Genomic DNA, 27,242 nt, shown 5'->3' on the forward strand with positions numbered 1-27,242 from the left:
CACTCCTGTGCACTCTTCCAATCACTCTGTCAGCACCATATACTTATCTAATGGCGTCGCCAAAACCAAAGCACTTATAAATTCACCATGCACTCTCCTTGCAGCACTCTAATCATCCAGTCACTACCCATGTACTCATGCAATGACCCAGGCATTAACAGATGTAATGCTACCATCACCTGAGGACTACCTATGCAGTCTAGTGATATACCTGTCACTACCATTTCACTCCTCCAATCACCCAGTCAGTACCATGTACTTATCCAATCTCTCTGCCAAAACCCAAGTACTTATAAATTCAGCATGCACTCTCCTTGCAGCACTGTAATCATGCAGTCACTACCCATGTACTCATGCAATGGCACAGACACTAACTCATGCACTGCTACAATCCCAAGTGCACTACTTATGCACTCCAGAATCCCCCTCTCACTCCCTGAACACTTTTCCAATCACCCTGCCAGTACCATGTACTTATCAAATCACTGCGCTAAAACCCAAGCACTTATAAATTCACCAGGCACTCTCCTTGCAGCACTCTAATCATCCAGTCACTACCCATGTACTTATGCAATGGCCTAGGCACTAATTCATGCATTGCAAAGATCTCCAGAGTACTACCCATGTAGTGCAGCAATACCGCTGTCACTCTCTGTGCACGTTTCCAATTACTTTGCCAGCACCATGTACTTATCCAATCACTCTGCCAAAACCCAAACACTTATAAATTCACCGTGTACTCTCCTTGCAGTACTCTAATCATCCAGTCACTACCCATGTACTCATGCAATGACCCAGGCACTAACTCATGCACTTTGACAATCCCTTCTAACTCATGCACTTCTACAATCCCTTGAGCACTACCTATACAATTCAGTAATCTCCCTGTCACTACCTACACACTCCTCCAAACACCCAGCCAGTCCAATCACTGCGCCAAAACCCAAGCACTTATACATTCACCATGCACTCTCCTTGCAGTACTCTAATCATCCAGTCACTACCCATGTACTTATGCAATGGACTAGGGACTAACTCATGCACTGCTATAATCTCCAGGGTACTACCCATGTACTCCAACAATCTCCCTGTCACTCTCTGTGCACTCTTCCAATCACTCCGCCAGCACCATATACTTATCTAATCACTTTGCCAAAACCCAAGCACTTATAAATTCACCATGTACTCTCTTTGCAACACTGTAATCAACCAGTCACTACCCATGTACTCATGCAAGGACCCAGGCACTAATTCATGCACTGCTACAATCAACTGTCTATTACCCACAATACGTTATTTATGAACTGCATTAAACTACTCGATTCACATAGCAAATTTAAAAATATGCTTTTTCACCGTTCATTATTTCAAACCCTGGTGAGTCAAAAATACAGCCCCAGTGGGCTAGTTCAATTTCCTTGCAGCATAAAAATTAATAACTGTTATTTTTAACCTTCATACAATACAATATACCTTGTATCGAGAGTCAAAAATACCGCCCCAGTGGGCTAGTTCAATTTCCTTGCAGCATAAAAATTAATAACTGTTATTTTTAACCTTCATACAATACAATATACCTTGTATCGAGAGTCAAAAATACCGCCCCAGTGGGCTAGTTCAATTTCCTTGCAGCATAAAAATTAATAACTGTTATTTTTAACCTTCATACAATACAATATACCTTGTATCCTGCCCAAGTGGGCCAAGGAACCACATCATCATTAACCCTCTGTCACAAAAAGTGCTCATGCAAAAGATATTAACTCACAATTACAAAAAAACAGTTAAAACCTCAGGGAATATGAAGGGGCAGCACATCAATACCAACTACAAATGCTTATGGAAATCCTATTCCATATTGAGGCCTTCCGGGATCTTAGTATTTAACTCTATATTATAACAAGATTCAAGTCTTCTTAATTTTTTCTCCCGGTTCCACCTGTTACATTCAGTGGAATAGCATCAATTACAAAGTACATCAAACCATTTGTGTCTATATGTGGCTTCTTGCGCACTGCAGCTCGGAAGCTGAAGTCCACTTGTGTCTTGGGGTCCTCAGGACACAAGAGGACCTCATCGCCCCACCAGCTGTGCACCAGAAGCCGCTTTTGCAGAGTGGTGTAAAAAGGGGCGTGGCCTTGTACCACCTCTCTGCAACACAGCTCTGTGGCAGTTACTGGAGGTCCTTGGTGGGCTAGATGGCCCCTAGGGACCATCAGGATTGAAGGGGACTTAATCCTCCAATTTACAACGCACCAGGGGGTGTTTTTCACACTTGTTATATCAGGCCCTGTCCCCTCCCACCAGTATGTGCAAACGCACCCCCTGGCGCGTTGTAACTTGGGGGATTATGTCCCCTTTAATCCTGAGGGTCCCTGAGGGCCAACTAGCCCACCAGGTACCTACAGTAAGTGCCACAGAGCTGCTTTGCAGAGCGGTGTTCCGAGGCCACGCCCCTTTTTACACCACGCTGCAAACGCAGCTTCTGGTGCACAGCTGATGGGGCGGTGAGGTCTTCTTGTGTCCTGAGGACCCCAGGACACATCTGGACTTCATCCTCCGAGCAGCAGTGCGCCAGAAGCCACATATTTATTTTTAAAGGTTTTAAAGCACATAGAATGTCCAAGTGCAGAACATGAACCAAATATGAATAAACGTGAAAGTTCAGAAAGTTAAAATAGCTAAGTTTAAAAAACAATTGGGAAGCTTTTATGGACTATGAGGGTCTTAAATTGAACCGAAGTGAGGTTCCACCGTTTCACAGCCAGATAGGAGAACGCGTGTCCTCCAATTCTGGATCTCTTTATTAAATTGCCCTAAATTTTCTTACAGGGAAAGCTCCCTTTGGGGTTGAGAGCTCCAGAAACAGGTGAAGAGGTACCAACTGTAATTTTAAACTTGCAAATTCAGTCGCGGGAGCCTCATTTGAGGGAGCGGAGATTCTGAAGTCTACATTTCTACTAGGAATGTGGAGTAAATCTCCACTCGGAAAGTATGAATAGCAAAAGTTGAGATTTACACATATGTATAAAAGCAGATCTACAGTTGAGTAGACCCACGCTAAACAGCGTTTACAACGCTGCCATTACATTGCGGTGTTTTTACAACACGGTTGTTACAATGACCATGTTGTTTGTACGCAATACCTTTACATCGCAAGTCATTAGATGGACTTGCTGTAGGGGCCCTCTAAACTAAGGAATAGTAGAATTTACTATTTCAACCGACGCTGGAGTTGGAATAGTAAATTATACTATTCCTAAGTCCAGCGTGCCCCCTACAGCAAATCAATCTAATGACGTGCAATGTAAAGGTGTCGCGCTCAAACAATCGTTGTAACCACTGTGTTGTAATGGAACGCGATGTAATATCATGCGTAGCAACATGCTATATTCAGACCCACACATGTAAACTGACCTTTGTATATCAGGCCTAATGGATGTAAGATGGGCGCCACAATTGTAGATGTGAGAGTCCAGTGTCTCTCTGGGTAATGTAGTTTGTTTGGCTCCTCTTGTGTGGTGAACATAATAAAATCTCCACAAAGCCTCACACCAAGTGGCCCCCACATTTTGCATGCACCACATACCTCCTCTGCAGCAGAAGATTCAAGCACCTCTACATTTCAGAGAAGTGCTTCTTTGTACCTGCCCAGCAAACACAGGTGAATGTGTGCAACAGATTATGAAAATTCTACTAACCTCTGTCAATACACATTTTGTGATGCCATGGACTACGACATAAGCTACAATTAAAAAATGCACTTTACAAACTAGTGGGTGTGAAATTTGTGCATTGTAGATTGTGAAATGCCCATAATACATCAGGCCCCAGGTTCTCTCCTCCATTTTCAGGATTGGAATAGCAGTATTGAAGAAATAATATGTGTTTATCAGAAGATGTTGCTATTACCTAATTCAAAGGTATTTATTTTATCAATGTCTGATAGATGGAATGCTGACTTGGTTCAAGCTGGATACTACCTTATGGCCTGCAGATTACAATCAGATTTAGGGAGCAGGTGCAGTAACTGACTGAACTTTTGGCTTAACATTGTCACTGTTACCTGAACCCACAAGTGCACTCACTTGAACTGGCAATGTCACCCCAGCCGGTGACCCAGCAGTTTAAGCCAGATGGAAATTCGATGGTGGACTTTGGCAGACAGATGGGCATGATGAAATCAGTGAAGTTCACTGTGGTGTCCAGCTCCAGCAGCAGAATGTCCCCAGGTGTTCCTGTGGCAGTGTAGAGAGGGTTGTAAAGGATCCTTTTGACTGCAGAGCACACGGAATTAGGATTGGAGATCGATAGCTGATACATTCCCATGCAGACTCTGTAGGAGGACTGGGCATAGCCCCTAAAAAAAAACATTAAAACAAATCAGATTCAACCTAATGCAAAGAATGTGCCAATATCTCATCAACCCATATGTGTCACTGTTCCCAGTATAAAGTGGTGAATCTAGACCAGTTGAGGAATTTTAAATATCAAATGACAATAGAGGACTAAAGGTATGATTTGTCATTTATTCAGCCGGTGTGTCAATTGTACAACAGCCAAGTCTAAAAGATTTTTACATTATTTTTGTCTCCACCACCTGCAAAGAACTGAGACAGAATGTTCTGCTATCTGTTCTCAGGCATGAAAACCACATGTATTCTTATAGGTATACAACACCAGTAATTACTCTGTTTTCGTTGACTACCTGGCAGCTGCTTACTCAGCTGACTACACAATGTACATTTTAGCCATGGAAAAAAATATTTATTCATTAATGTTTTTTGAGATGCCACAAAACACACACATAAGAAGTGTAATTCAAAAATATTTTAGAAAAAGTCTAAATTCAAAATGTTTTGGAAATCATGAAAATATATTGAGATCTGATTTCCTCATAATGGGATATACTTAACAAAAAGAGATTTGGAAACAGTGGGCCTGATTCACAAAGCTAGTCCAAGACAAATGTCTAACTTTACTTCTTTTGGAATTCACACAGGTCATTTACGAGTTGTATCTTTATGTCAGCAGTTGGGCTGGAATCTCCAGTTTGGGTCGGAATCTCCGCCTGAATATCCAGCTCGGGCTGGATGAGGTGTAATCAATGGGCCGGAATCCAATTTTCACCAAAAAAAACCCATTAGGAATGTGAGATAAATGGTAGAGGAGGTTACGAAAACCACTTTGGGCAGGGAAAAGGGCGTGGCCAGACAATACATCACATCTCAGAAAAGTTTGCTCCTTTGCATCATGGTACATGCAATCCACAACTTGCAGTCCTCTCAATGTAGGTGTCATTTGGTGATACCCAATACATTTCACCAGTTTGTGGTAACAGAAAACTGGGAGCGCCACTACCCTGCCCTGTTCCCTGTGGCACAGCAAGCAAGAGACCCACGTATGAGCATACCCTTCCCACTTAGACTTGACCCAGTTCCTTGTGGGAACAGTCCAGCTTGCACTGCCAAGCCAGGTCCTCACTGAACCAGAAACACGCATCCTAGGACCCGTTATGGGATAACACCCCTCATCAACCAGGCTAGCTTGAATCCAGTGGCACAGCAAGCAAGGAACCCATGTCTGGGCACTTCTGATGAGACTACATCGGGACTGTCAAAGAGACTGTAGTTGGCTCCGCTGGGGACAGTGATCACAAATAAGCCTGATTGCAGGCCATGACGTAGTAGTTATTGATCCTGATGCGGGGTGCTCCCCCACTTATGTTTTCAACTCTCTGCTTACCTATTGTGTCAATTGCCAAGGAATGTTCTTGTTTAAAACAAAACAATAAAAACAGATTTCCAAAAAAAAAGGAACCCATGTCTGGGCATCCTCATCCCACTTAGGGTGAAAAGTGCTGTGGCAACAAATCAAGGATGGAATGCTTAATAAATCAAACATTCACCCCAAGTCAAGAGACCTGAGTTAAATCCATTATTATTTTGCTCACTACGACACCCCAGTTTTGGCCCAGCCTTTTGCTAATCAGTCTTGGCTCTGTTACTCATGGGAACAGTCCAGCCCGAACTACCAAGCCAGGTCCTCACTGGACTGGAAACAAGCATACTGGGACCGGTTTCTGGGTAACACCCCTCATTGGCTAGGCTAGCTTAAAGATAAAGATATTTCTCCTTATTAGGCCTCACCTGGGGAGGCATATCTTTTTGGCACATTCCCTGGTTTACAAGTCCTTTCTGATCTGGGAATGGGTAAAAACAATTGGGAGTTGTGTGGGAAGAACCCGCGCAACGTCCATGGAATGGCTTCTTTGCACTGAGCAAGGCAACGCATCGATTTGCGCTGCGTTGTCTTACTCAAGGTTTTTTAAGCCATTCAGAGCCACACAATGTGGCTTTGCATAGCTTCATAAATATGACTTTGAGGTTTGTGTCACGCATGCATCATGTTGCATGGTGCAAGCATGACGCAAAGCTCACATAAATATGCCCCTATCTCTTCAGTACACTACTAGACCTGTGGATACCGTGCCAGAAAGAAGAACTGCTGTACTGCCAGAAGGATTGCCACTCTGCTGCTCTACAAGACTGCTGACCTGCCTGGATGTCTGCCCTGTTTGTCCTGCAGCCCTGCGGCCTTCTGCCTGGAGATAAGGACAGGATCTTCAACTATCACAAGTCCTCTAGAGTGACTCACAGGGCTAGTTTGCTGGCCTCCTGTTCAGACCCACAGGGACACAAAAAGCTTCCTACATCTTAAACCCACATCTGGACCCAGCCTGAGTGAGTCATGACCCTCCATGGGGTGCCCTTCTAGTCCTGGACCCTTGGACGTTGTGCTAAAGTTGCCCAGATAGCCACAACCAAAGGTGAGGGCTACAATCTTTGGCTAAAAACTGCTCTGCGAACCAGGAGGAGGCAGAGGCCAACTTGCTCGCCTATCCGCCCGATGTGCATCACTGGTCAGATTGACTTTGGTGCTTCTCCCGCTGCGTTCTTCTCCACAACAACAAGACAGTTTCAGCGGTCCTTCGTCAAAGGGGTATCTGACCTTGTGGAACTGTTTTTGTCTACAGCCTAAGTCATAACTTCACCGTAGTTTTGACCAGAGCTATATGACTATCAGCCACATTTTTCAACTTTGAGCCGGTCTCACAAGACTATATGTCCCTGGTTGACACTTTGATCTATTAGGTTGTAGTTTGTACTAACCACTTTTAAAAATCATAACTCTGATTCTACTGATTCTATTTATGTTCATTTGGTGTCAAATAATTTATTAAAATACCCAGGGTTAAGCACAGGTTAATGTAGTGACTTTTTGTGGTTCACCCTGCAAGGGATGGTGGTTCTTGTGGGACCCAAGCCCCATTCAACCAACAACCCAAATCTAACACTTACACTGCAGTGCAGTGCATTATTCAAATCAAGTTCTCCAGTATTTAAGCTAAGTCCAACACATTTATTGTAGGGGGAATACACGTTCTCATTAGGAAGTAAGTGTGCTTTCTCTTACGAAAACAGGATGCACCACAGTGCTATACAATTAAGTAGTTGTCGAAACCGAGCTGTAAAATCAATGAAGAGGTATGATCATGATCAAGGAAATGTATTAGACTGAACCCCCCAACTTGACCCCCTACAAAAACCTAGATTTATATTAACGTCATATCAGTCATGTGCAGAGGTTTAGCATCAAGATCAATTGAATTATGGTTAAAGTACTTAATGCGTAGATGAGTCCCAAACCTGGCAACTGGCCTCTTAATGTGTATAGTATCAATAGAATGCCAAGTGCTGTGCTTTTTAATACATGCTTCATGGTATTATGCTGAATCCCTCTTGCATATCTTCGACCTAATACCCAAAAATTCAAGATGGATCACTGGATTCATTATTAAAGTACCAGTTAAATATGTAAGTCCACCTAAAAATGGATTACAACATAGTGCCTTGAGCAGTGCATTCAAGTACAACCAGGGGTACATCACACAAAGCACTCACTCTCAACTTGCACTGGCAAACGAGTCCATTAATACAGAGGGCATGACTGCATGAAGGGCCATTTTCTCCACCTCATGTATAGCTAGATCCAAGAATTTCAATAAACAGCTCATAAGCTGTATATCCACTTTGCACAGGCACTCACAGGCACTCATTAATTGCTGCCTTGGTTGACCTTATACCCGGTCTGTTGAAAAAAACATGTAGGAAATTCCTTACAAGGGGCAGTAAAAGAGGACACAAGCAGAGTACATGTTTTATTGATTCCGAGCAATATTCGCACCCTCTGAAGCAGGCACATGCAGCACCGTTCTTTCATGATTGTAAAGTTTTAAGAGGTAACAACATGCATCTGAATCTTAGGAATTTGTTTCTTATAGATTGTTTCATGTTTAAAAACAAGTACAGCTGTGGAGACAATGCAGGATAGGACATCAGAAGCAGCTGTACTCTTGACAACGTAGTGAAAGACCTCTTGGTTCTTCTTGAATAAAGACAACTTTGCCGTTGACTTGATGACCAATTTAAAAGGACTGCAGTCGATCTTGTCTTCCCAGTATTCCTTATTTGTAGCTAATTTAGGATTTTATCCGAATTCATTTTGCTGTTCCCAATGTGAATGTTGTGAAGAAAATCTGGTTCTTTCCAAGAGAAGCTTTTTAAAGACACCTCTGCTGCATTCCTCAATTTAGAGCAATAATTGATAAATTGTATATCAGCAAGAGTTGTTATATCCACCATTTCAAAATCTCAATAAAGTTGACAAACTGATGTGCCTTTTGGTAGGCCAAATACCACCCTGATCTGCATGGTATTTCTTCTCTATATCTTTATGGAGCTTCAAGCCCCAGATCGGCACCCATATAGAATTAACTGTGCCAATTTTCCTCTCAATATCTCTAGGATACAGGTACTTTTCAGGCTTACATTTTTGCTAAATTTCTTCAATTGATTTTGCAGATAGCTGGTTTTAGAGGAAATTGCCCTTAAAAGGTTTTTCACCATATGTTTTTTTTTATCTACCCATATGACCAGTAAAAGTCAGGTTTCCTATATTCAATATTCTTTGATCTCCTATCCACCATTTGGGCTTTGTCTAAGTATTGTTGAATTTCAACATTTTTGATTTCGATAAATGTACTATAGATTTTTTGTTTGATTATATTACTGTAGACCATTTATTGCCCTTTGCAGGCCAGGTGCTGGTTGGTCCAGCAGTACTGTGTCATCAGTATACTGTAACAGGGGCACATGTTCTCCCCTTTATTTTGGAAGATACTTTTTCAGGTTAGCAAATAATGGTAATAGGTTGGCAGTGTATACATTGACTAGTATTGGCAACAACACACAACCTTGTTCCCTGTCCCTATTGGTTGGAGTTTTCTTTGAGATCGTTGTCCAATTGCCCAGTTTGATAAGGACCCCCTTATTGGTGTGTAAAGTTCAGATCTCCTTGAATAGTTTGTCTGGTATATCAGAGGCCTTCAACTTTCTCAACAGAATTTTCTGATTGACTCTCTCAAAAGCTGCACTATCGTTGAAGAAACATACATGTAGTAAGGACTAATGTTTTAGATCCTTGTTGGCTGGTAGATTGATAATTGTAATGTTAACCAGTGTTTTGTAGCCTTTTCTGAAACCTGTCTGAAATCTTGAAAAGATGATCCAAACCTCCAATTCGTTCAACAACATTTCGGCAAAAGCCTTCACTTTCACATCCAAGAGGTCTACCATTGAAAGGTTTTGAGGTTTGTCTGTAGTCTCCTTCTTGTGGATGGGATTCAGAATTGATCCACTCCAATTGACAGGAATGGTATCCGTAGCTAAGATCCCATTATAGAGTATTAGCAGAGGGGTTATCCAGGAGTTCAGGTCTTGTTTAAAGACTAACACAGGAACTCCATTTGGTCCTGGTGCTCCAATGCTTCTTGAATGAATGAATGAATGAAAGGTTTATGTATAGCGCAGCGTTCACTCCAAGGAGCATCTTGGCGCTTTAGCAAAGATAAGATATCTGAAAGGAATTTGCAGAGGGGAGGACAGCTAAGTGAGGGAACTTAGAGTAGAGATAACACCGTATGCTTTGGGGTAGCGAAGATCCAAGTTTTCAAAAGCTTCCTGAAACTGGTTTCCATTTGTGTGTGTCTCAGCTGAGTCGGCAGGGCATTCCAGGCTTTGGTCCCTAGGACCGCCATAGTCTTGCCACCTCTGGATTTCAGTTTGAAATTGGGGACTGTTAAAATATTCTCAGAGGATGACCGCAAAGTAAGTTGGGTGGTATATGGCCTAATTCTGGATCTTAGATATTCCGGTCCGGTTGTTCTTATGGCTTTGTAGGTGATGGTCATGATTAGAAAAAGGATCCTCTTATAGACAGGTAGCCAGTGAAGAGTTTTGAGTGCTGCAGCTGAGGAAGAATCGCCAGGCAGTTTAAGTACCAACCTCGCTGCAGCATTCTGGACCACCTGCAATCTTTTCACGACCGCATTTTTCGTTCCTGCATATAGACTATTGCAGTATTCAAAGTGAGACAAAATTAGGGCTGCTGCCACAGTCTTCCTAGCAGGCACCTGGAGTAGGTTGAAGAATTTTCGGCGAGTTTTTATTGTTTGGAAGCACATGCCTGCCATAGGAAGTGCTTGATTGTGGAAAGATAATGTGGGGTCAAATTTTATTCCCAAATTTCTCACTGTATCTATTGTTGTGGAAGGTGGATCCAAATTTGAGGACCATTGCTGGTTGGGCCTAAATACATTGGACTGAGTGTCATCTGTGTATGCAATGGATTCAACATCAAAAGTCGCCATCAGAGAGACAAGTGGTGTCATATAAAGATTAAAACGTGTTGGGCTCAGGGATGAGCCCTGGGGGACCCCCGATGACAACGTAACTTCCCAATGTTACAATCTGATGCCTGTTTCTAAAAAGGATGTGATCCAGGCCAGAGCCTTGTTCGTGATTCCGCTGTGTGCAAGCCTGTCTCTCAAGATGTCATGAGAGACAGTTTCGAACGCTGCTGATAAATCCCACAGAACCAGTACCTCATCCTTACCCTGATCCAGGGCAAACCTTAAGGTCTTGGTGGTGTGGAGCAGCACTGATTCTGTTGAATGGCCAGGTTTGAAACCCTAATGCCTGGGGTGTAAGTTGTTAGTTTCTTGCAGGAAGTCATTAAGTTGGGTATTAGCTAATTTCTCAGCAATTTTACTCAGACATGGCAGTAGTGAAATAGGTCTGAGGTTGGAGAGAGTGGCAGGATCAGAAAGATTCTTTTTTTGGAGTGGCTTCACAGCGGCAATTTTCCAAATATCAGGGATTTTTGCTAGTCTAAAGGTGGTATTGATAATCTGGTTGATAACAGGATTTATAGTATCCACCAATGCATGTAAAATGTTTGAGGGGCATGGATCAAAGGGCGAACATGACTTACAGGCAAGGATGGCTTGGCTGGATTGTTCTAAAATAATCTCCTTAAATCAAGTGAGTTCCCTTTTTGTTCCCAAGGCTTGGTCTTTATTTGGATGAGATGATATATTCGTAAAGTCTTTCTTCTGATTTTATTATCAAAGAACTCAGCAATTTGATCACATAGGTCCTGTGATGGGGGACTTTCTTGGTCTAGGCATTTTGGATTTGTGAAAGATTTCACAATATTAAAAATAGTTTTCTGGTTATCAAATTAGAATAGTGTGTCTTTTTTTCTATTCTAATTTGCTGATGATATGATCTGAGGGCTAGTTTAAAAAGTCCCAGGTCCTCTGCTTTGTTGTGTTTCGCCATTGTTTTTCCAATTGCCTACATTGTCCTTTTAGGGCTTTTAGATGGGGGGTAAACCAAGGGGTTGACCTTTTGTTGAGATTGTTTTTCTTTAGCGGAGCTAAAGTATTGGCCAGTGACAGTATCCAGTTATTAAAAAGATTATTGTCAGTTACAGGATTTCCTGTCAGAATAGGTTTTAGGGCTTCTGCCACGCTCTGTAAGTTGGGATTAGAGAGCATGCTATTCCACTTCCGTATAAAACCCGATTGACTGGGATTTATTTCTAGTTGGACATTGTTATAGTCAAATTTGAAGAGAATTAGCTAAAGGTCTGATCAGGTTATCGTAACTGGAGGTGCGATAATTAGGTTGGTGGCATTGGTACATATCCCATCTAGGGTATGTCCTGCACAGTGTGTGGACCCCTTTGTCTGTTGTATTAGCCCCAATGTGTTTATCATTTCTGTGAAAGTCTTTTGTATTGGTAGTATCAGCTGCTTCAAGGTGAAAGTTAAAGTCACCTTGGACTGTAAAATTTGAATATCTGACCACTAGGGAGCTTATACTTTCCCCCAAATGCTGTATGATGTGCAAAATAGGCTAGTGTAAAAGATGTATTTCTCAAAGGTAAGAGCCCCGAAATAGTAGTTATTAATGCAGGATATGCTTCGTTTAAAAAACAAGATAAAACCAAAGTTTAAAATACACAGATATAAACAAAGATAAAAGCGTGTCTCTCTCTCTCTCTACCAGACCTTCAGTCCGCTGCGCGTCTGGTGCAGCATTCAACTTAAAACACTTCGTGAATCCCGCCACTGGCTCGGCTTGGCTGCCGGAAGTGGACTTGGCCTCTTTGTGAGGGGCTGCGTTTCTCTGCTCAAATGGCACCAAGAAGCCGCGGCTGAGTCAGATTGTGTACCTGGGCCACCTTGTAGGTGGATGCCAGGTTCAACCTTTGCAGAGCAAAATCCAGACCTTAATGGAAAGGATTGCTCCAACTACCCAGACTCAGGTGAGAGCCTTCTTAGGCCTGACTAGGCACTATAGTAGATTTGTCAAAGGGTATGGATCAATAGTGACACCTTTGACTTCTAAAAAGATGCCCAAAAAGGTTCAGTGGACAGCAAGCTGTCAATAGGCATTTGATGACCTGAAGCAGGCCATGTGCACGGCTCCCATTCTGAAGAGTCCTGACTACTCCAAAGTTTAAAATACACAGATAAAAACAAAGATAAAAGCGTGTCTGTCTCTCTCTCTCGCTACCAGACCTTCTTAAGATTATTACTGTTCTAACACACTAATCTGATATAAATATTTTTTTATACTTTTTTTTGAGGATATATAGAACAAAAACAATCATAATAACAGGTGTAACATTGCAATATTATAATTACAAATCAGAGGTATTGTCATTTGTAAAATATATAAGAAACAATAAAAATTCTAATCTTTCTTCTTTCTTCTATTTCTTTCTTTTCCCTCTTTTCATAGAAAATTAATCATCTTTCTTATGCTGAGTAGGGGTAGACGAAGAATTCCACTCCACTGGCGGAGTTGCAGAGTACTGAAAAACTCAGCAAAGTGACACGGAGCAGAGTTATTTCTCCCGAGCAACTCGCCAACATTAAATTGGCAAGCGCTTGTGAGAATAAAATCACGCACTAGACCTCCTCCTGGCAAGATTCCTCAATGTGGGTGGCCACGGCAGGTTGCGACCGCTTGCATTGAGAAATCTGCAATTCACGTTGAGGAAGCTGCTGCTCGCGGCGAATGTCTACGCCCTCTGGCATAACACGTAGTGCCATTTGGGCTGATTTTACGGTGCAGGACAAACTCCTGGCACTAAAAATCAGTGCGGGCAGCGTGACTGAACAGACTCAGCAGCTTGAAGAACTCTGTGGAGTTTGACTGAGTTTTTCTGGCACGTCACGGAGTTCCATAGTGTAAAACTCTACGAATTCCGCTCAGGTCCAATGCTGAGTTATTTTTATTTGTCATTTCCTCCTTTAAACGAAATGTTTATGTTCCATATATCCTAAAGTTTGCTTGTGAATCATACTATCACTAGATCTGATGAAAAGGCTCACAATTTCCTTAGGCAGAGATTCAACATACAAGAGGTTTGACGATTGTATCTCCCAGGAATTCTCATCAATGTTATTTACTGAAAGTTCAGATGATTTGAATTTTTAAACTAACCTTAAGAATGCTGTGGCCCCAATTAAGAATATCAGACTCTCTCCTAACCTCAAATTATGATTTAGCTTACCAGCGTTTTATTTTCTATTTACTTATTGTTTTATGAGTGAATTGTTATTTACCCTTGGCTCATCCTTGTACCGTTGTTTTAAGTGTTTATGGAGTTCCTTGCGAAGGGTTCTTAACTCCTTTGTATACCATGTGAGTTCATTCATCTGCTGCCCACTGTTGACCTGTTTTTGCGACATTGTATGAACGTTATTTTTCACTTGCTGATGGTCGACCATTGATTTAATATTGTTATTCCAGAATGAGACTCTTGATAGATCTTCATTCAGCGTACTTATTTTGGATAAACGATCAACCACTTCATCTTGGTTCTACTCTGTCTACTTGTTTTGTGAGTGGACGTTCCATTTTATTCTGTGCAGGCTGGCTCTTCCAAGGAGATTGTCTGAAGTTGTTCCCTTTTATTTTTCTTCTCCCTTAATTTTTACAACCTGCAGATAATGAACGATTTTCTCACTAGAAGCTATTTTGAAAGATGCTATCTGTTTCAACAGGCAATGGACGTACTAGTATATTGTCCAATACCTTGGGTATGCGCTGGCCTTGAAGGTAAATCGGGCTTAAAGCAGCCATTTAAGTTTTTCATTCCCCAATCTAATATGCTGGTCTGGAACTTTGCGTTACTTCTGCCTCTTGTGATGGAGTTGTGTACCTTTTCTGGGCTCTTATAATGTAAATTGAGTTCATGTGAGTCCAGGGCTTGAGGCATGCCAGAGAGAATGTCTCATTTAGGTTTGCTGTTGCTATGTTTTCAAGATCTGTATAAGCTGTTTGTTCCATTGCAGCCGGCATTTATACCGTGTGGGGTGGCAGGGGATTGTGTGTGGGGGGGTAGTAAATGTAATAATACATTTTAAAAATGTACCTGTCCGCCGGCCAACTTGGTCCCGCGTTTTCTCGGTGCGAGTCCTGCTCGGCACCTGTTCCTGCTCCCCTGCCTCCGGCAGGAACAGGAAGCAGGCAGCCTCCTTCCTCTCCCGTAAGCCAATCACAACTCTGCAATGCCAGGCGCCTATGGGGGGCCATTTTCTCCATGTAGGCTGTATTGCAACCGGCATACAAAAAGGGCAAAGTGTGCATGACTGGTTTGTGTGGCCCGAGAGGGCCAGTCATGCTCACTCAGTAGTGGGCACACCACTCCTCCTCTGCCCAGCCCTGCTCATAGAGCAGCCCTGCCCACCCCCCACCTGCAACCAAACACTTCAGCTTTAATGCAGCCTGCAGGAAGAATGGGGAATGTGGAGTATAGATGAATGCAAGTGTGTGAGGGCACTAAGATATGATTCTCAGATCTTCCAGTGACACGTACCTTAGCGATCTGATTCAACTGGTTGTATTTACTTGGCATAGGAGGAACTACCCTTATTTTGATAAAAAATGAACTGTTCTCTGGGAGGAGATAGGATGTAGGACCTCAGTAAATTATCTTGCTCTTCCTTCACTCTATTGATTTATAGAACGGGGAAAGTGTGCATGACTGGTTTGGGCTGCCCGAGAGACCAAACAGTCATTGCACACTTAGGTGTGGGCAACCCCTTCTGCCCTGTCCAGCAGCTCCGCCCACCTGCCCACTCACCCGCAAAGCAGCACAAACAGAACATGATAATAACTCAAAGTTATTATCATTTTATGTTTCTACTTCGCACTGCTTAAAAGCAGTGGGGCAACGCTCCTCCGCCATAGCGTTGGAGCCATCACTGCTCTAGACTTGATGTTATCTAGTGCTGGGATTGCATCAAATAACAGTAGTAGGGTACCCCTTTTTAATTATTTGTCACATGAGCCTTCACTATTGCATTGAGCCCGTAATAAAACGGAACAGGCCTTCAGTTAATCACACAGGTTTTTAGTTGCTAGGCCGTTGTCTGAGTTTGTCTTGGTCGGGCTCATATTTTATTTGGGGGGTTGATCCATGGCTCTGTGCTAACCAAACAGCGAGCTGTGTTGTAAATATCTCCATGGATGTTCTTTCTAATATAATTCCTTTACATTAAAGCTCCCTTGGGCTTGTGATTTGTTTGCCTGTGTTTGCACTGTTTAGGTTGAATAGCATGTGCTCAGTGCCTCCCTGTGCCAAGCTGACACAACTTAATTCATGATCAGTAATGCTAGTATCTTCCTTCATTTGTGTGCCCGGCAGCCAATTCCGGCAGTGCTGACCCACTTGTACAGAATTACATTGTTTTTCCACACTCAGTCTCGAAGTTAACTTGTATTAGTTGAGGTGCGTTCCAATGCTTCTGATGACACTCTTGCATTCTAATCGCCCTTCTTAGGAGCTTCACTTACTCTTTCGGGATTCATGTTCTCAGCCTTAGGCTCATCTTCCATTACCACTCTTGGTTCACGTTGATAGTCCACATTCAGCAGCTCCACCTGATTTGGAGCTGAGATAAGAGTGGTCATTGGTGTTCCTGATTGCTCTGCGGTTTGTCCTTCTGCTCTACTTTTGCTGAGTAAATGCGGACTCACTTCTTCTGGGCTTTCAGTATTCTTCCCTGGGGTATCTGATTCTTAGCATTGAACCCTCTGTGATTTAATAGGTTACAATTTAATAGATTGCTACCATTTTGGCTAACATCCCTTTCAAAAATATTTTTGGTTCCTCCTTAATAGTTTTCCAGGAGCTTTGGGCCAGATGTACAAAGGTTTTTTTCATTCCCAAAAGGCCCGATTAGCAGAATGGAATTTGCGAATAAAGAACGGACTTTTTCAATGTACAAATGCCCAATTTGTGATGCAGTAACCTATTACCAAATCACAAAATGGGTTTGTGATTTGGTATTAGGAAGGGGCATGTTTAGGTCATCCCTTCCTAATACCGAATTGCTGTACTATATATGTGTGAATGTTTTGCTCATGAAATGAGGTTGCAAAACATTCACATTTTACCACCTACTTCAAAGAGGTGGTAACCCATTCACAAATGGGAATGAGTTCCTAAAGGCCCCTTCCCCTTTGTGAATGTTGGTAAAAACATTTTAAGAGCCAGCAGTTGTCCCACGGACCACTGTCTACTGTTAAAAAAATCAAAGGAAAACTTCATTTTTATTTTTGAAGTGCATCCTGTTTTCCTTTAAGAAAAATGGGCTGCATATAAAAAAACAGTGCTTTATTGAAAAGCAATCACATACATGGTGGTCTGCTGACCCCGGCGGGCCACCATTCCTATGAGTTTTGCAATTTCCAATGGCTCGTAAACCGAAACCTACCTGATGAATATTAATGAGGTAGGTCTCTTTGCGACCCACTGGGAATAGCAAAATGTATTAAACACACATTTGTACATGAGTGTTTGCAATGACAAAATAGCAAAACACAAATATTCACTAATATTTAATCACAAACTGGCACTAAGTCGCCTTGGAACTTCCGTTCTCTTCTATAATGTCTTCCGTGCTATCCCACCTCAGCGTCTCTGAGTGCATTGATAATAGGCTTTTTGCTTTATTGCTGTTTGATTAATCCTTTAATTGGTCACTAAATGGTGGATGTTGGGAGGTGTTTATAAATGTCTCTTTAATGTTGGAAGTAGGGCTTGTAGCCTCTCTTGGTTAATTACAGTGTGGCAGTGAATTGCTTTGATCCCCATTGTTTCTGCCAATGTTGTGAGTGTTCTGATTTTCTGTTGTAGTTACCAGATCTATTGATGGCTTGCCTCTTAATTGTAGCCTTAGATCCTTTTCAATCTGCATCCGTCCTGTTATCATAGAATGTAAAATGCTCAGTAGCGTCCTCAGTTTTTCAATGCTATCGCCCAAAAGCAGTGAGGTGCACTCTCCTTTTTTCGTTGTCAATTTACTCTCAATTCCTTGCATTATGTTACTATTCTTCAAAGGATTTCTATTTGGACGTCCATTTTGATTGACGTCATATTCAGGGTATCCACCACCAAAACATAAAATTGATGTCATTGAGTTTAAAGCAGCTGCTGATGGAAGTAATGTTGCGCCAGGTTGCCGAGGTGTCACTTGAGATCTGGGCTGTGAGGTTTTGTATGGTGACTTGAGATACTTTAATCATTCCTTAAGTAGTGGACTTTCATCCATATAAACTATTAGAAAATTCTCCATCCTCCCTTCACCGGACTTATTCTGATTTGAACTGCATATAACTATCTCTTTTTGCTCCTTCTTTCTCCTTTTCCTCTGGATGTTCTATGTAAATGGCTCTCTTTCTACGATGTTATTACATCGCCCTGTATTCACGCTTGACTGTGAGCTTGGGGAGCATCACCATTCTGATCTGTTCTGCACCTGGTCATTTCTTTACCGCTTTTACTTATTGTTCCATTTATGTTGGACTGTCTGCTATCCAGTTTTCCCGGATCTGATCTCTCCAAACTTAACTTGTTGGGAATTCTGGTTTGCTTATTCTGGAATCTGGAGGTGGTCATACACCAGTGAATGAGATTGATGCTTTCTCCGAGTGTTAGATCTGTCAGCCTTAGGGTGATCTTCCCCCAAAAGTTTTGCCTCTAATTTTGCTGTTCTCGTTTATGTTGGCTGTAGGACTATGTGCATTTTGTCATGACTAATCAATGCTAAAGTGTTTGTGCTCACTCCCCTAAAATTGGTTTTATTGAATTACCCACAATTGGCCCATTTAATTTACCAATAAGTTCCCAGTAAAGTGTAGTAAATGTGCTTAGGGTCTGCAAATTCAATGCAATTCAATTCAATGCCAGCTTTATTCGATTTGTGTGCAAAAAATCATAAAAGCATACAGTTTAAAACATCAATACTACATGTTAAAAAAGTGCACAGGATACTTTTAAATACAAATTACTCAATAATACAGCATTCAATTGCAATGATAATTTACAAATTCATTTTGTCATCTCCAGCGAATTTCATATAAAGATTCCTTTCCTGCAGTTTACAATACTTTTAAAAAAAGATGCTATTGACTTTGCGAAACATTCAATTTCTAAAAAATGTAATGATAAAAGCGCTGGCCTACATTGTCTCAATCCTAACAGTCTTAAAATAGGTAAAATCCATCTCCTTCTTTGCATTACATAAAACTTACCGAATAAAACCACATGCATAGTTGTTTGATAAGATTGTTTATCGCATGGGCAACTACTTAATGTTGTGGGCCAATCGTTTAATTCAGTAAAGCTTATCATACGATGAAAAAATCTGAATCTAAAACGGGTTAAAACAAATCGGACATACCCACTTAATGCAAAGTTTAAGTACGGCTGTGTACCATAAGTAGTGAGTATAAGATGGTTAGATTGTACCGACGATTTAGCTGCCTCGGCAGCAAATCTATTTTTGTCCCATATGTGTCAAACAACATTTTGTAAGGTGCTTTCTGGTAACAGACTGTAAAATTCTAAGATTATTAAAATATTCAGAGTGGCTGAAATCATTCATAATTTTTTTTCTTATATATTTCAGCCAAGGAATCTCCAGAGCCTGATCTAACATAAGGCTATCTTTTAATATATCACAAAGTGGTTTTTGGAGTAGTTCAGATCCTATTCCACAAGAGAACTGGTTGGACTTTTATTAAGTCTGAAATATAAGGCAATCCTAGTTCTGAGTGACATACGTAGGTGGAGGTACTATCTGGAACTGCCAGGAGATATTTTAAGAAAGCATTCTCCACCTGTTAAATAGGTTTAATGTCACGGTAGCCCTACACACCCGCACCATACATTGCTATACTGATACATTTTGCCCTATAAATTTGTAAAGTTCCACTGGTGGTTTTCTATCCAACTTTTTCGTGAAATTGGCCAGGGCTGCAGTAGCTTTCACAAAAGGCAGACTCCTGTTTTTTACTGTCTGGTACCATGTCCACTTATTATCAAATAGAATACAGACGTAAGGAAAAGTTATGGTAGGTTCCACCTTTTCATTACCAATAAAAATGCCCCTGCACCTAGAGCTATTTTTACCACACTTCATTATAAAAGTTTTAGTAATATTAACTGGTAGGCGCAACTTCTCAATGTACTCGGTATAGCTAGTGAGTACCTTTTAGGGTCCTGATTGTGTGCAGGCCATCAACACTGAATCGTCCGCGTAGAGAAGGGTGGGTATGGAATGGTTATTTATTTGTGGCAAGTCCTGGCACTTTTCTATCAATGCTTATTCCAAAGCGTTGGTATAGAATGTAAATAAAAACGGTGCCAGGACGCATCCCTGTATAACCCCCCTCTCCACGTTGAACGGTGCAGTGCATTCTCCCTTAAGTCCATAACAAACCCTTGCTTTTGCGTTGCAGTACAATTGCCTTAAAAATTTAAACAGTGAAGTCTTCACCCCCATAGTGGCTAAAATCTGCCATAGTTTACTGTGTCAGAAAAACAAATGTTCACAAGGAACTCATTTGGTTAAACAATTTTTGATATGCAAAATAGAATTATTTGCTCAGACTTAATGAAAATCACACTATTAATATTCAATACGACCTTTGGATTGGTCCAAGTACGCATTACCATAAATTGTGTCTAAAAAAGCCCATCACATCAATAAATCAATTTTTTTTTACTTCAGCCGAAGTAAGTCACATTTATTTTGCATTCACGACTTATACCACAAATGTAATCGCATTATCCAAAAAGCATTTGGTAGTTATGCATATAATAGCACATTGTGTGTGATACGCGAGTCCCAGTGAAGTGACCATAACCTAACTTAGTGAACATTAAGTGAAAACAAGTGAAGAAATAGGGAATTGGTTATTGGAAAAACAACATCAAAAGGAGAGCTGTATACAATAAGGAATAAATTATTATAGGCTCTCTCTTCTGTTTTTGTGTCAACGACGTTTCGACCCTCTCTTGATACGGGGTCTCTTCAGGACAGCGTTTCTGGGGACAGTACAGCACAGGGCATCTATTCCTGGAAGGTTCTTAGCAGAACGGATAATTGCTGAGGAATCTTAGGGAACCGAGGGTCTGGTCAGCATAATAGCTGAACTTTGGAAGGTTCTGTTGATTGCAAGAAACCCTTGAATATAGCCTGATGTAATGTTTTTCACAAAATGCAGTGCCGGGACGAATAAAGCGTCGCCGTGGGGACCTCTCAATCGAGCCTCGATTGAGAGGTCCCCACGGCGTTTGTGAAAAATATTACATCAGGCTATATTCAAGGGTTCCTTGCAATCAACAGAACCTTCCAAAGTTCAGCTATTATGCTGACCAGACCCTTTGGTTAGCAGTGGTAAAGTACTCAGAGGCCTAAGGCCAACAAAAATAAATCATCAAAAGGGTGAAACAAGCAGGCAAAAGGTTTGGGGAAGACCACACAAAGGCTATCAGGTCTAACACCTGGCCTATGATTATCGTTCCTGCTTGGACAGGATACACACCTCTGTCAACAAGAAACCCAATTTCTAACACTGCTTGTATCATATGCTGCTTCAGTGCAGGGTTCCCATTAAACCATGCCCCTTTTAATTTATTGAGCTTAGTGGTAGTTCCCTTCCTCTGTCTAATTTGCCTTCTGATTTGTCCTAGCCACCAAGTCCAGCCCAAAATGTGACCTTGTATCCTCTTGCGGGTTGCCCTGTGGTGTATGCTCAGGGATATTGATTTTCAGGAAGCTCATTCCTTTTGGTCCAGCAACAGGTGGCCTAGGGAACTGGGGACTTTTCCCATTCCATAAAAAAGCAGTAAAAAACATGAGCGTTCTAACTGACGAAAATCTGTCCATGAAAGAACATGTGAATTCAATCTCCGGAATATGATTGGCCTGATTTGTATGCTCAGAAAAGCTTTTCAGTGGCTACTTTTGTAGACCAGATGATCACTTACCCATTGTGAGACGCCTGGACTATGGAAATTCGCTGATGGTTGCAATGCAGGATGGTATTTTTCCAAGCTTCAGGTGATACAGAACACATAAGCGTGGTTAGTTTTCAACTCACCCTCTCACTCTCCTGAACCCACATTGAGATCTCTACACTGGCTCAATATTAGATAGTGCACCCTTGTTAAGCTTTTATGTCTGGTCCATAGGTCTCTTCATGGAAATGGGCCTCGTTACCTACAAATTAGGTTGCAACCTTACATTTCTACTAGCAACATTATATCCACTGAGCAACTGCTATTACGCCCCCTGTGCATACTTCCTGTCAGGTACAGAGGCTGCTCCTTCCCTTTTTTGGCCCCCCACAATTGGAATAAGCTGCCACTATATCTACGCCCCGTCATCAATCTACCCGCATTTAAAAAACTCCTAAAACCATGGCTTTTAAATCTGTAGATTTATATAAAACTGGATCTGTGTGGTCTGCCCGAGCACTGAGAGACCCCTTACTCGTGCCCTTTACAATTGTCTATAACATTACATATGTGTTAACTCTCCCAGATACTCACATACATATTCACACACTTGCTTCTCAACAACTTTTCTGCACTCTATTGTGCTCACATGCCTTTTGTTGGATTTGAGTTTATTGGGTTTCAGATTCAGAAATGTAGAGGAATCCATGGTAGGCCAAGTTGATTCTCTTAATGCATTTAAGGGTATATCTTGCCTAATCTATATGGCTCGTGTGACAATGGCTCTATTGTTATTTTTGGGGATCAAGTCATCTGTAGCTTCTATATCCCCCTTGCTGTGATGCTACTTTCTCATTTGCAGATAGTATCTTGCTTCCCTTCTCTTTCTGGTTGATATAGTGGCTGTCCTTTCCAATCATTTTTTACGGAGGCCTTTTCTCCTGTGATCCTACTGCTGTAGTACCCAGCCTTTTGAATCTTGGTCCTAGGAAGTTGGCTGCATCTTCCTTGCTCCATTGGGTGGGCACCCAGTCTCCCGTTGCACACTCTTGTTTTTCTTATTTTCCCCTCTCCTTTTGCTTGTAAACTACTCCGGATTTGAAGTTGAGCCTGCAAGTTAATATGTAAGGGATAATGTTCCAGTCTCTTAATGTAATTCTCCAATTCTTAGAATATGTTTTGCTATTGGCTAGAGCCCAATGATAAAGGTGTAAGATAGCAAGGATGTGAGGGAAATGGGGGAGCTCTGGGGGTGCCCAAAACACACTGACACCCACCACCATGCTCAATCCTGTGCCACTGTTCCTGCTGTGGTGTGGCTCACCTCCATCTCATCTTCTGCTCACCTCTTGCTCACCCCCAGCTCCTCCAGAGACTGTTGTGAGTTTTGCTCCAATCGCTACTCCAATCCCAGTACTCCGCCCTTGGTTGGTCCGTCCACTCCCTGGAGTAACTGCGATATCTCTTCAGCCACCAGCTAATTTTGACCCCCTGCTTTGGTGAGTGCTCTCACTCCAGGCACTTTCCCAGTGTTTCCAGGTGCTGCTACAGTCTACTATGGTCCATTTATGGGCAACAATAGGCAGTGGGCAATGGGCATTGGGGGGGGGGTCTCAGGAGTCTCCGTCCTCTGCTCCACCCCTTCCTTAATGGAGTCGTACACCACTTCGCAGAGTCTCCAATGGCCCCCACCATTCGCAACAGCAGAGCATTATAACTGTTGTCAGCTGCACATCCACTCAGCTGACAGACGCATGACAGCCAGTCTGGGCAAGGCAGCCTGCAGAATAAAGCTGTGCACGTAGCACTCTTGAGCACCGCAACTCACGGGTTGGTGCTCAAAGCCCTTCCTCCTCCCCCTGAGACCCTCTCCTCTACTTTAGCAAGGCCACAGGATAAATGCAGTACCTGTAGGTAGACCCAGCATTTGCTCCAGTAGCTCCTTGGGTGGAAATAAATTTGCCGCCCTCAGGACTGCTGGTGAATATAAAATGAGGTAGCAACCCCTTTTCACAGGCCAGTCCCTAGCAGGCTACATGAAAGCAGTGACTTACCTTTAACACACATCTCTACACCTCCCTTAGGCTAGTTCCAAGCTGTGGGTCAGGGAGGGGTGTTAATGGAGCACTGTGCCTGGGCACAGGTCACCCATGCCAATAGCTGACCCTTGCCATAGGCACTATTTTTTTACCCCCGCCCAGCAATGGCATGGTGCTGCTGGAGGTTGAAACAGCTCTGAGTACGGCATTCAATGTTTGGCACGGACCACTTCCTCTTTCGCTCTGCGTCACTTCTTACGTTCAGAGATCTCCAGGCACATCACCTGCACAGACTTGGGGGCTTATTTATGAGAACCCTGCATCACTTTTCCACCACGTAAAGTGGTACATGTGTGAAGCAGGGATCTCAATCTTATTTATGAAGCCAAGCAAAGCCACCTTGCATGGCTTTGAGTGGCCTCATAAATATTTTGAGTAAGACAACATAGTGCAAATCGGTGCGTCGCCTTACTTTGCACCCCGGGAGGAGTTCCATGGGCATTGTGGTGGGTTTTAACAAGCAGCACCAATGGATTTTGACGATGTCCCAGATTTACAAAATTAGGTGAGGCATAATGAGGAGAAAAATTTATATTTCGCCTTGTGGTTTTTCCTTTCTATGTGTGCTGCATTCTGCACCACACATAGGAAGAGGACAACGCCTCTTAGGATTTATTTTGTGTGGAAAGGTGTCCCTTACTGCACAAGAACAATCTTTCATGCAATGGAGGCACCCTTGAATCTTGGTGCAATGGTGCCTACGTTGGTGAGAGGCTGCTGAAAGAGCACCAGTGCAGGGAGAATGGACAGGAATCCACTGTCCTGCATAAAACAGTACATTCCTGCTCTTTCACTTTGGTGTAGGGCAGTACAGAAAGGTGCCTTGGTGTGCTGCTGTTAGAAGGCGACCTCAGAGGGGCCCGGAGGGGGCCCTGACTGCCCTGAGACCCACCCTCGAGGTATCGTAGCCGGGCACTGGCGGGAGACTCCTCAGGGGAGGAACCTCGTATCTAGGATCGCACACTCGGCACCACACGACAGAGAGACACCACACGAAGAGTTCTTACGAGCAAATCTTTATCAGATCGAAGTGGTAAGATCTTTATGATCAGCTAGGCAAATATATACAAGCAGAGCGTGGGCTCACAGAGTCTTGGAGGGGGTTTAGGAGGTAGCGGGACAGTCTTTGTGGATAAGAATCAAATGCAGGAGCGTACCCGGCGCACAGCTCACAATCCTCGAGCTGGGGGATACGCTTGTCGTCGTGGGGTCCGGCGGGACCAAGAGAGTCTGTGCGAGCCGCGAGTCACTCAGCGGGGCTCGGTTACAAGTTCGGTGGTCTTACGATCTTCAAGGAGCCGCGAGTCACTCAGCAGGGCTCAAGCACAAGTTCGGAGGTCTTACGATCTTCAGGGAGCCACGAGTCACTCAGCAGGGCTCAAGCACAAGTTCGGAGGTCTTACGATCTTCAGGGAGCCGCGAGTCACTCAGCAGGGCTCTAGCACAAGTTCGGAGGTCTTACGATCTTCAGGGAGCCGCGAGTCACTCAGCAGGGCTCTAGCACAAGTTCGGAGGTCTTACGATCTTCAGGGAGCCGCGAGTCACTCAGCAGGGCTCAGGTGTTCCAAGGCGAAATCTGCCGGACAGTCCCAGAGCACCCCTTGTTATAGGGCGACTCCTCTTTGATGTCCGGAGTCTGTGCAGGTAGGGGTCTTGTCACCTGGGGGTCGCTTGTTGGGGTTTCCTGCCATTGTCTTTTGATCCTTTCAGGGCTGGGTCGGGAGGAGTCCCAGACGCCCAGCAGGCGTGGAGCCAGCCCTCGGGGAGGCCGGCAGGTCGACCGAAACCCACCGTCCCAGGGAAGCGCAGAGGTGTGATAGAAACTGCTCCTCCCTCTCTCATCCCAAGGGGAGCATGGTGTCCTCCAGCCGGAGTGGCGCCTCTAGGCCTGGGTCGCACTGGGGCCGGGCGGCCATCTTGATGCATGAAGTGGGCACGCGGGCCCGGTGTGGCCGAAGGGAGGAAGGCCACGGACGGGAAGTCTGGGTTGGGTGCGTGTGAGTTCTGGTGGGAAGGATCGGCTAGGCCGTGGGTTTGGGGGCTGGTGTGAGGTGCAGGGGCCAGGTCTGGCTATGTTACGAGGGCCGGGTCTAACATGCGCCCCCCCCCAGCTGAAAGCCGGAGAGAACTACCCATCTTCTTGGGGGTTCTCTTCGCTGAGGCGGAAGAACCGGGAGAGGCCATCGGCGTTGGCGTGGTCAGCCCCAGGGCGATGCTCCATGGTGAAATCCATCCCCTGGAGGGAGATTGACCACCGCAGTAGCTTGGGGTTTTCCCCTCGCATCTGCATGAGCCACCGCAAGGGGCGATGGTCAGTTTGGACCTTGAAATGGGTGCCGAACAGGTACGGGCGTAGTTTCTTGAGGGCCCAGACTACGGCGAATGCCTCTCGCTCGATGGTGCTCCATCTCTGTTCCCTGGGCAACAGTCTTCGGCTGAGGAAGGCTACGGGCTGGTCTAGGCCTTGGTCATTCACCTGGGAGAGGACTGCCCCAATGCCATGCTCAGAAGCATCAGTCTGTACCACAAACTCTTTGGAGTAGTCGGGGGCCTGGAGGACGGGGGCAGTACACATGGCCGCTCTCAGGGCCTCGAACGCCTCTTGGCAGGCAGGGGACCATTGCACCTTCTTGGGCTGCTTTTTGGACGTGAGTCCCGTGAGGGGACTGACCAAGCTGCCGTAATTCCGGATGAATCTCCGGTAGTAGCCCGTGAGGCCCAGAAAGGCTCGGACCTCCGTTTGGGTAGTGGGGGGTTCCCAGGCTAGGATGGCGTCGATTTTGGGCTGTAGAGGGGCGACCTGCCCGCTTCCAACCTGGTGCCCCAGGTAGGTTACCGAACCTTGCCCAATCTGGCACTTACTGGCTTTCACGGTGAGGCCTGCCTGGCGCAAGGCGGTCAGCACCCTCCGAAGGTGCTGGAGGTGCTCACTCCACTCGGAGTTAAAAACTGCGATATCGTCGAGATACACGGCACTGAATTTTTCCAGCCCGGCCAGGACTCTGTTTACCAGTCGCTAGAAGGTGGCCGGGGCATTTTTCATCCCGAAGGGCATTACGCGAAAGCGATAGTGCCCATCCGGGGTGGAGAAGGCGGACCGCTCCTTGGCTCCTTCTGTGAGCGCAATTTGCCAGTAGCCGCAGGTGAGATCGAAGGTGCTGAGGAACCGAGCAGCCCCGAGACGGTCAATGAGCTCGTCGGCTCAGGGAATGGGGTGGGCATCGGCTCGGGTGACTTCATTGAGTCCCCGGTAGTCCACGCAGAAGCGGATTTCTGGCGCGACCCCGGGGGCAGCTGCTTTCGGGACCAGGACCACGGGGCTGGCCCAGGGGCTGTCGGAGGGTTCGATCACGCCTAGGGTCAACATTTTCGAGACTTCGGCTTGGATGCAGGACCGGACCCGATCAG

General features: G+C 44.0%; 1 protein-coding gene across 1 annotated transcript in view; it reads right to left on the reverse strand.

Annotated features, from left to right (window-relative positions):
- The window catches only part of LOC146811664 (serine protease 33-like), a 254,445-nt gene that overhangs the window by 90,585 nt on the left and 136,618 nt on the right, over positions 1 to 27,242 (reverse strand). The window contains exon 4 of the mRNA XM_085618638.1: positions 4,089 to 4,360. Within this exon, the coding sequence (XP_085474764.1) occupies positions 4,089 to 4,360 (272 nt within the window). The remainder of the gene's footprint in view (positions 1 to 4,088; positions 4,361 to 27,242) is intronic.

This window comes from Triturus cristatus, chromosome 7, assembly GCF_964204655.1.
Source record: "Triturus cristatus chromosome 7, aTriCri1.1, whole genome shotgun sequence".
Taxonomy (NCBI): Eukaryota; Metazoa; Chordata; class Amphibia; order Caudata; family Salamandridae; genus Triturus; species Triturus cristatus.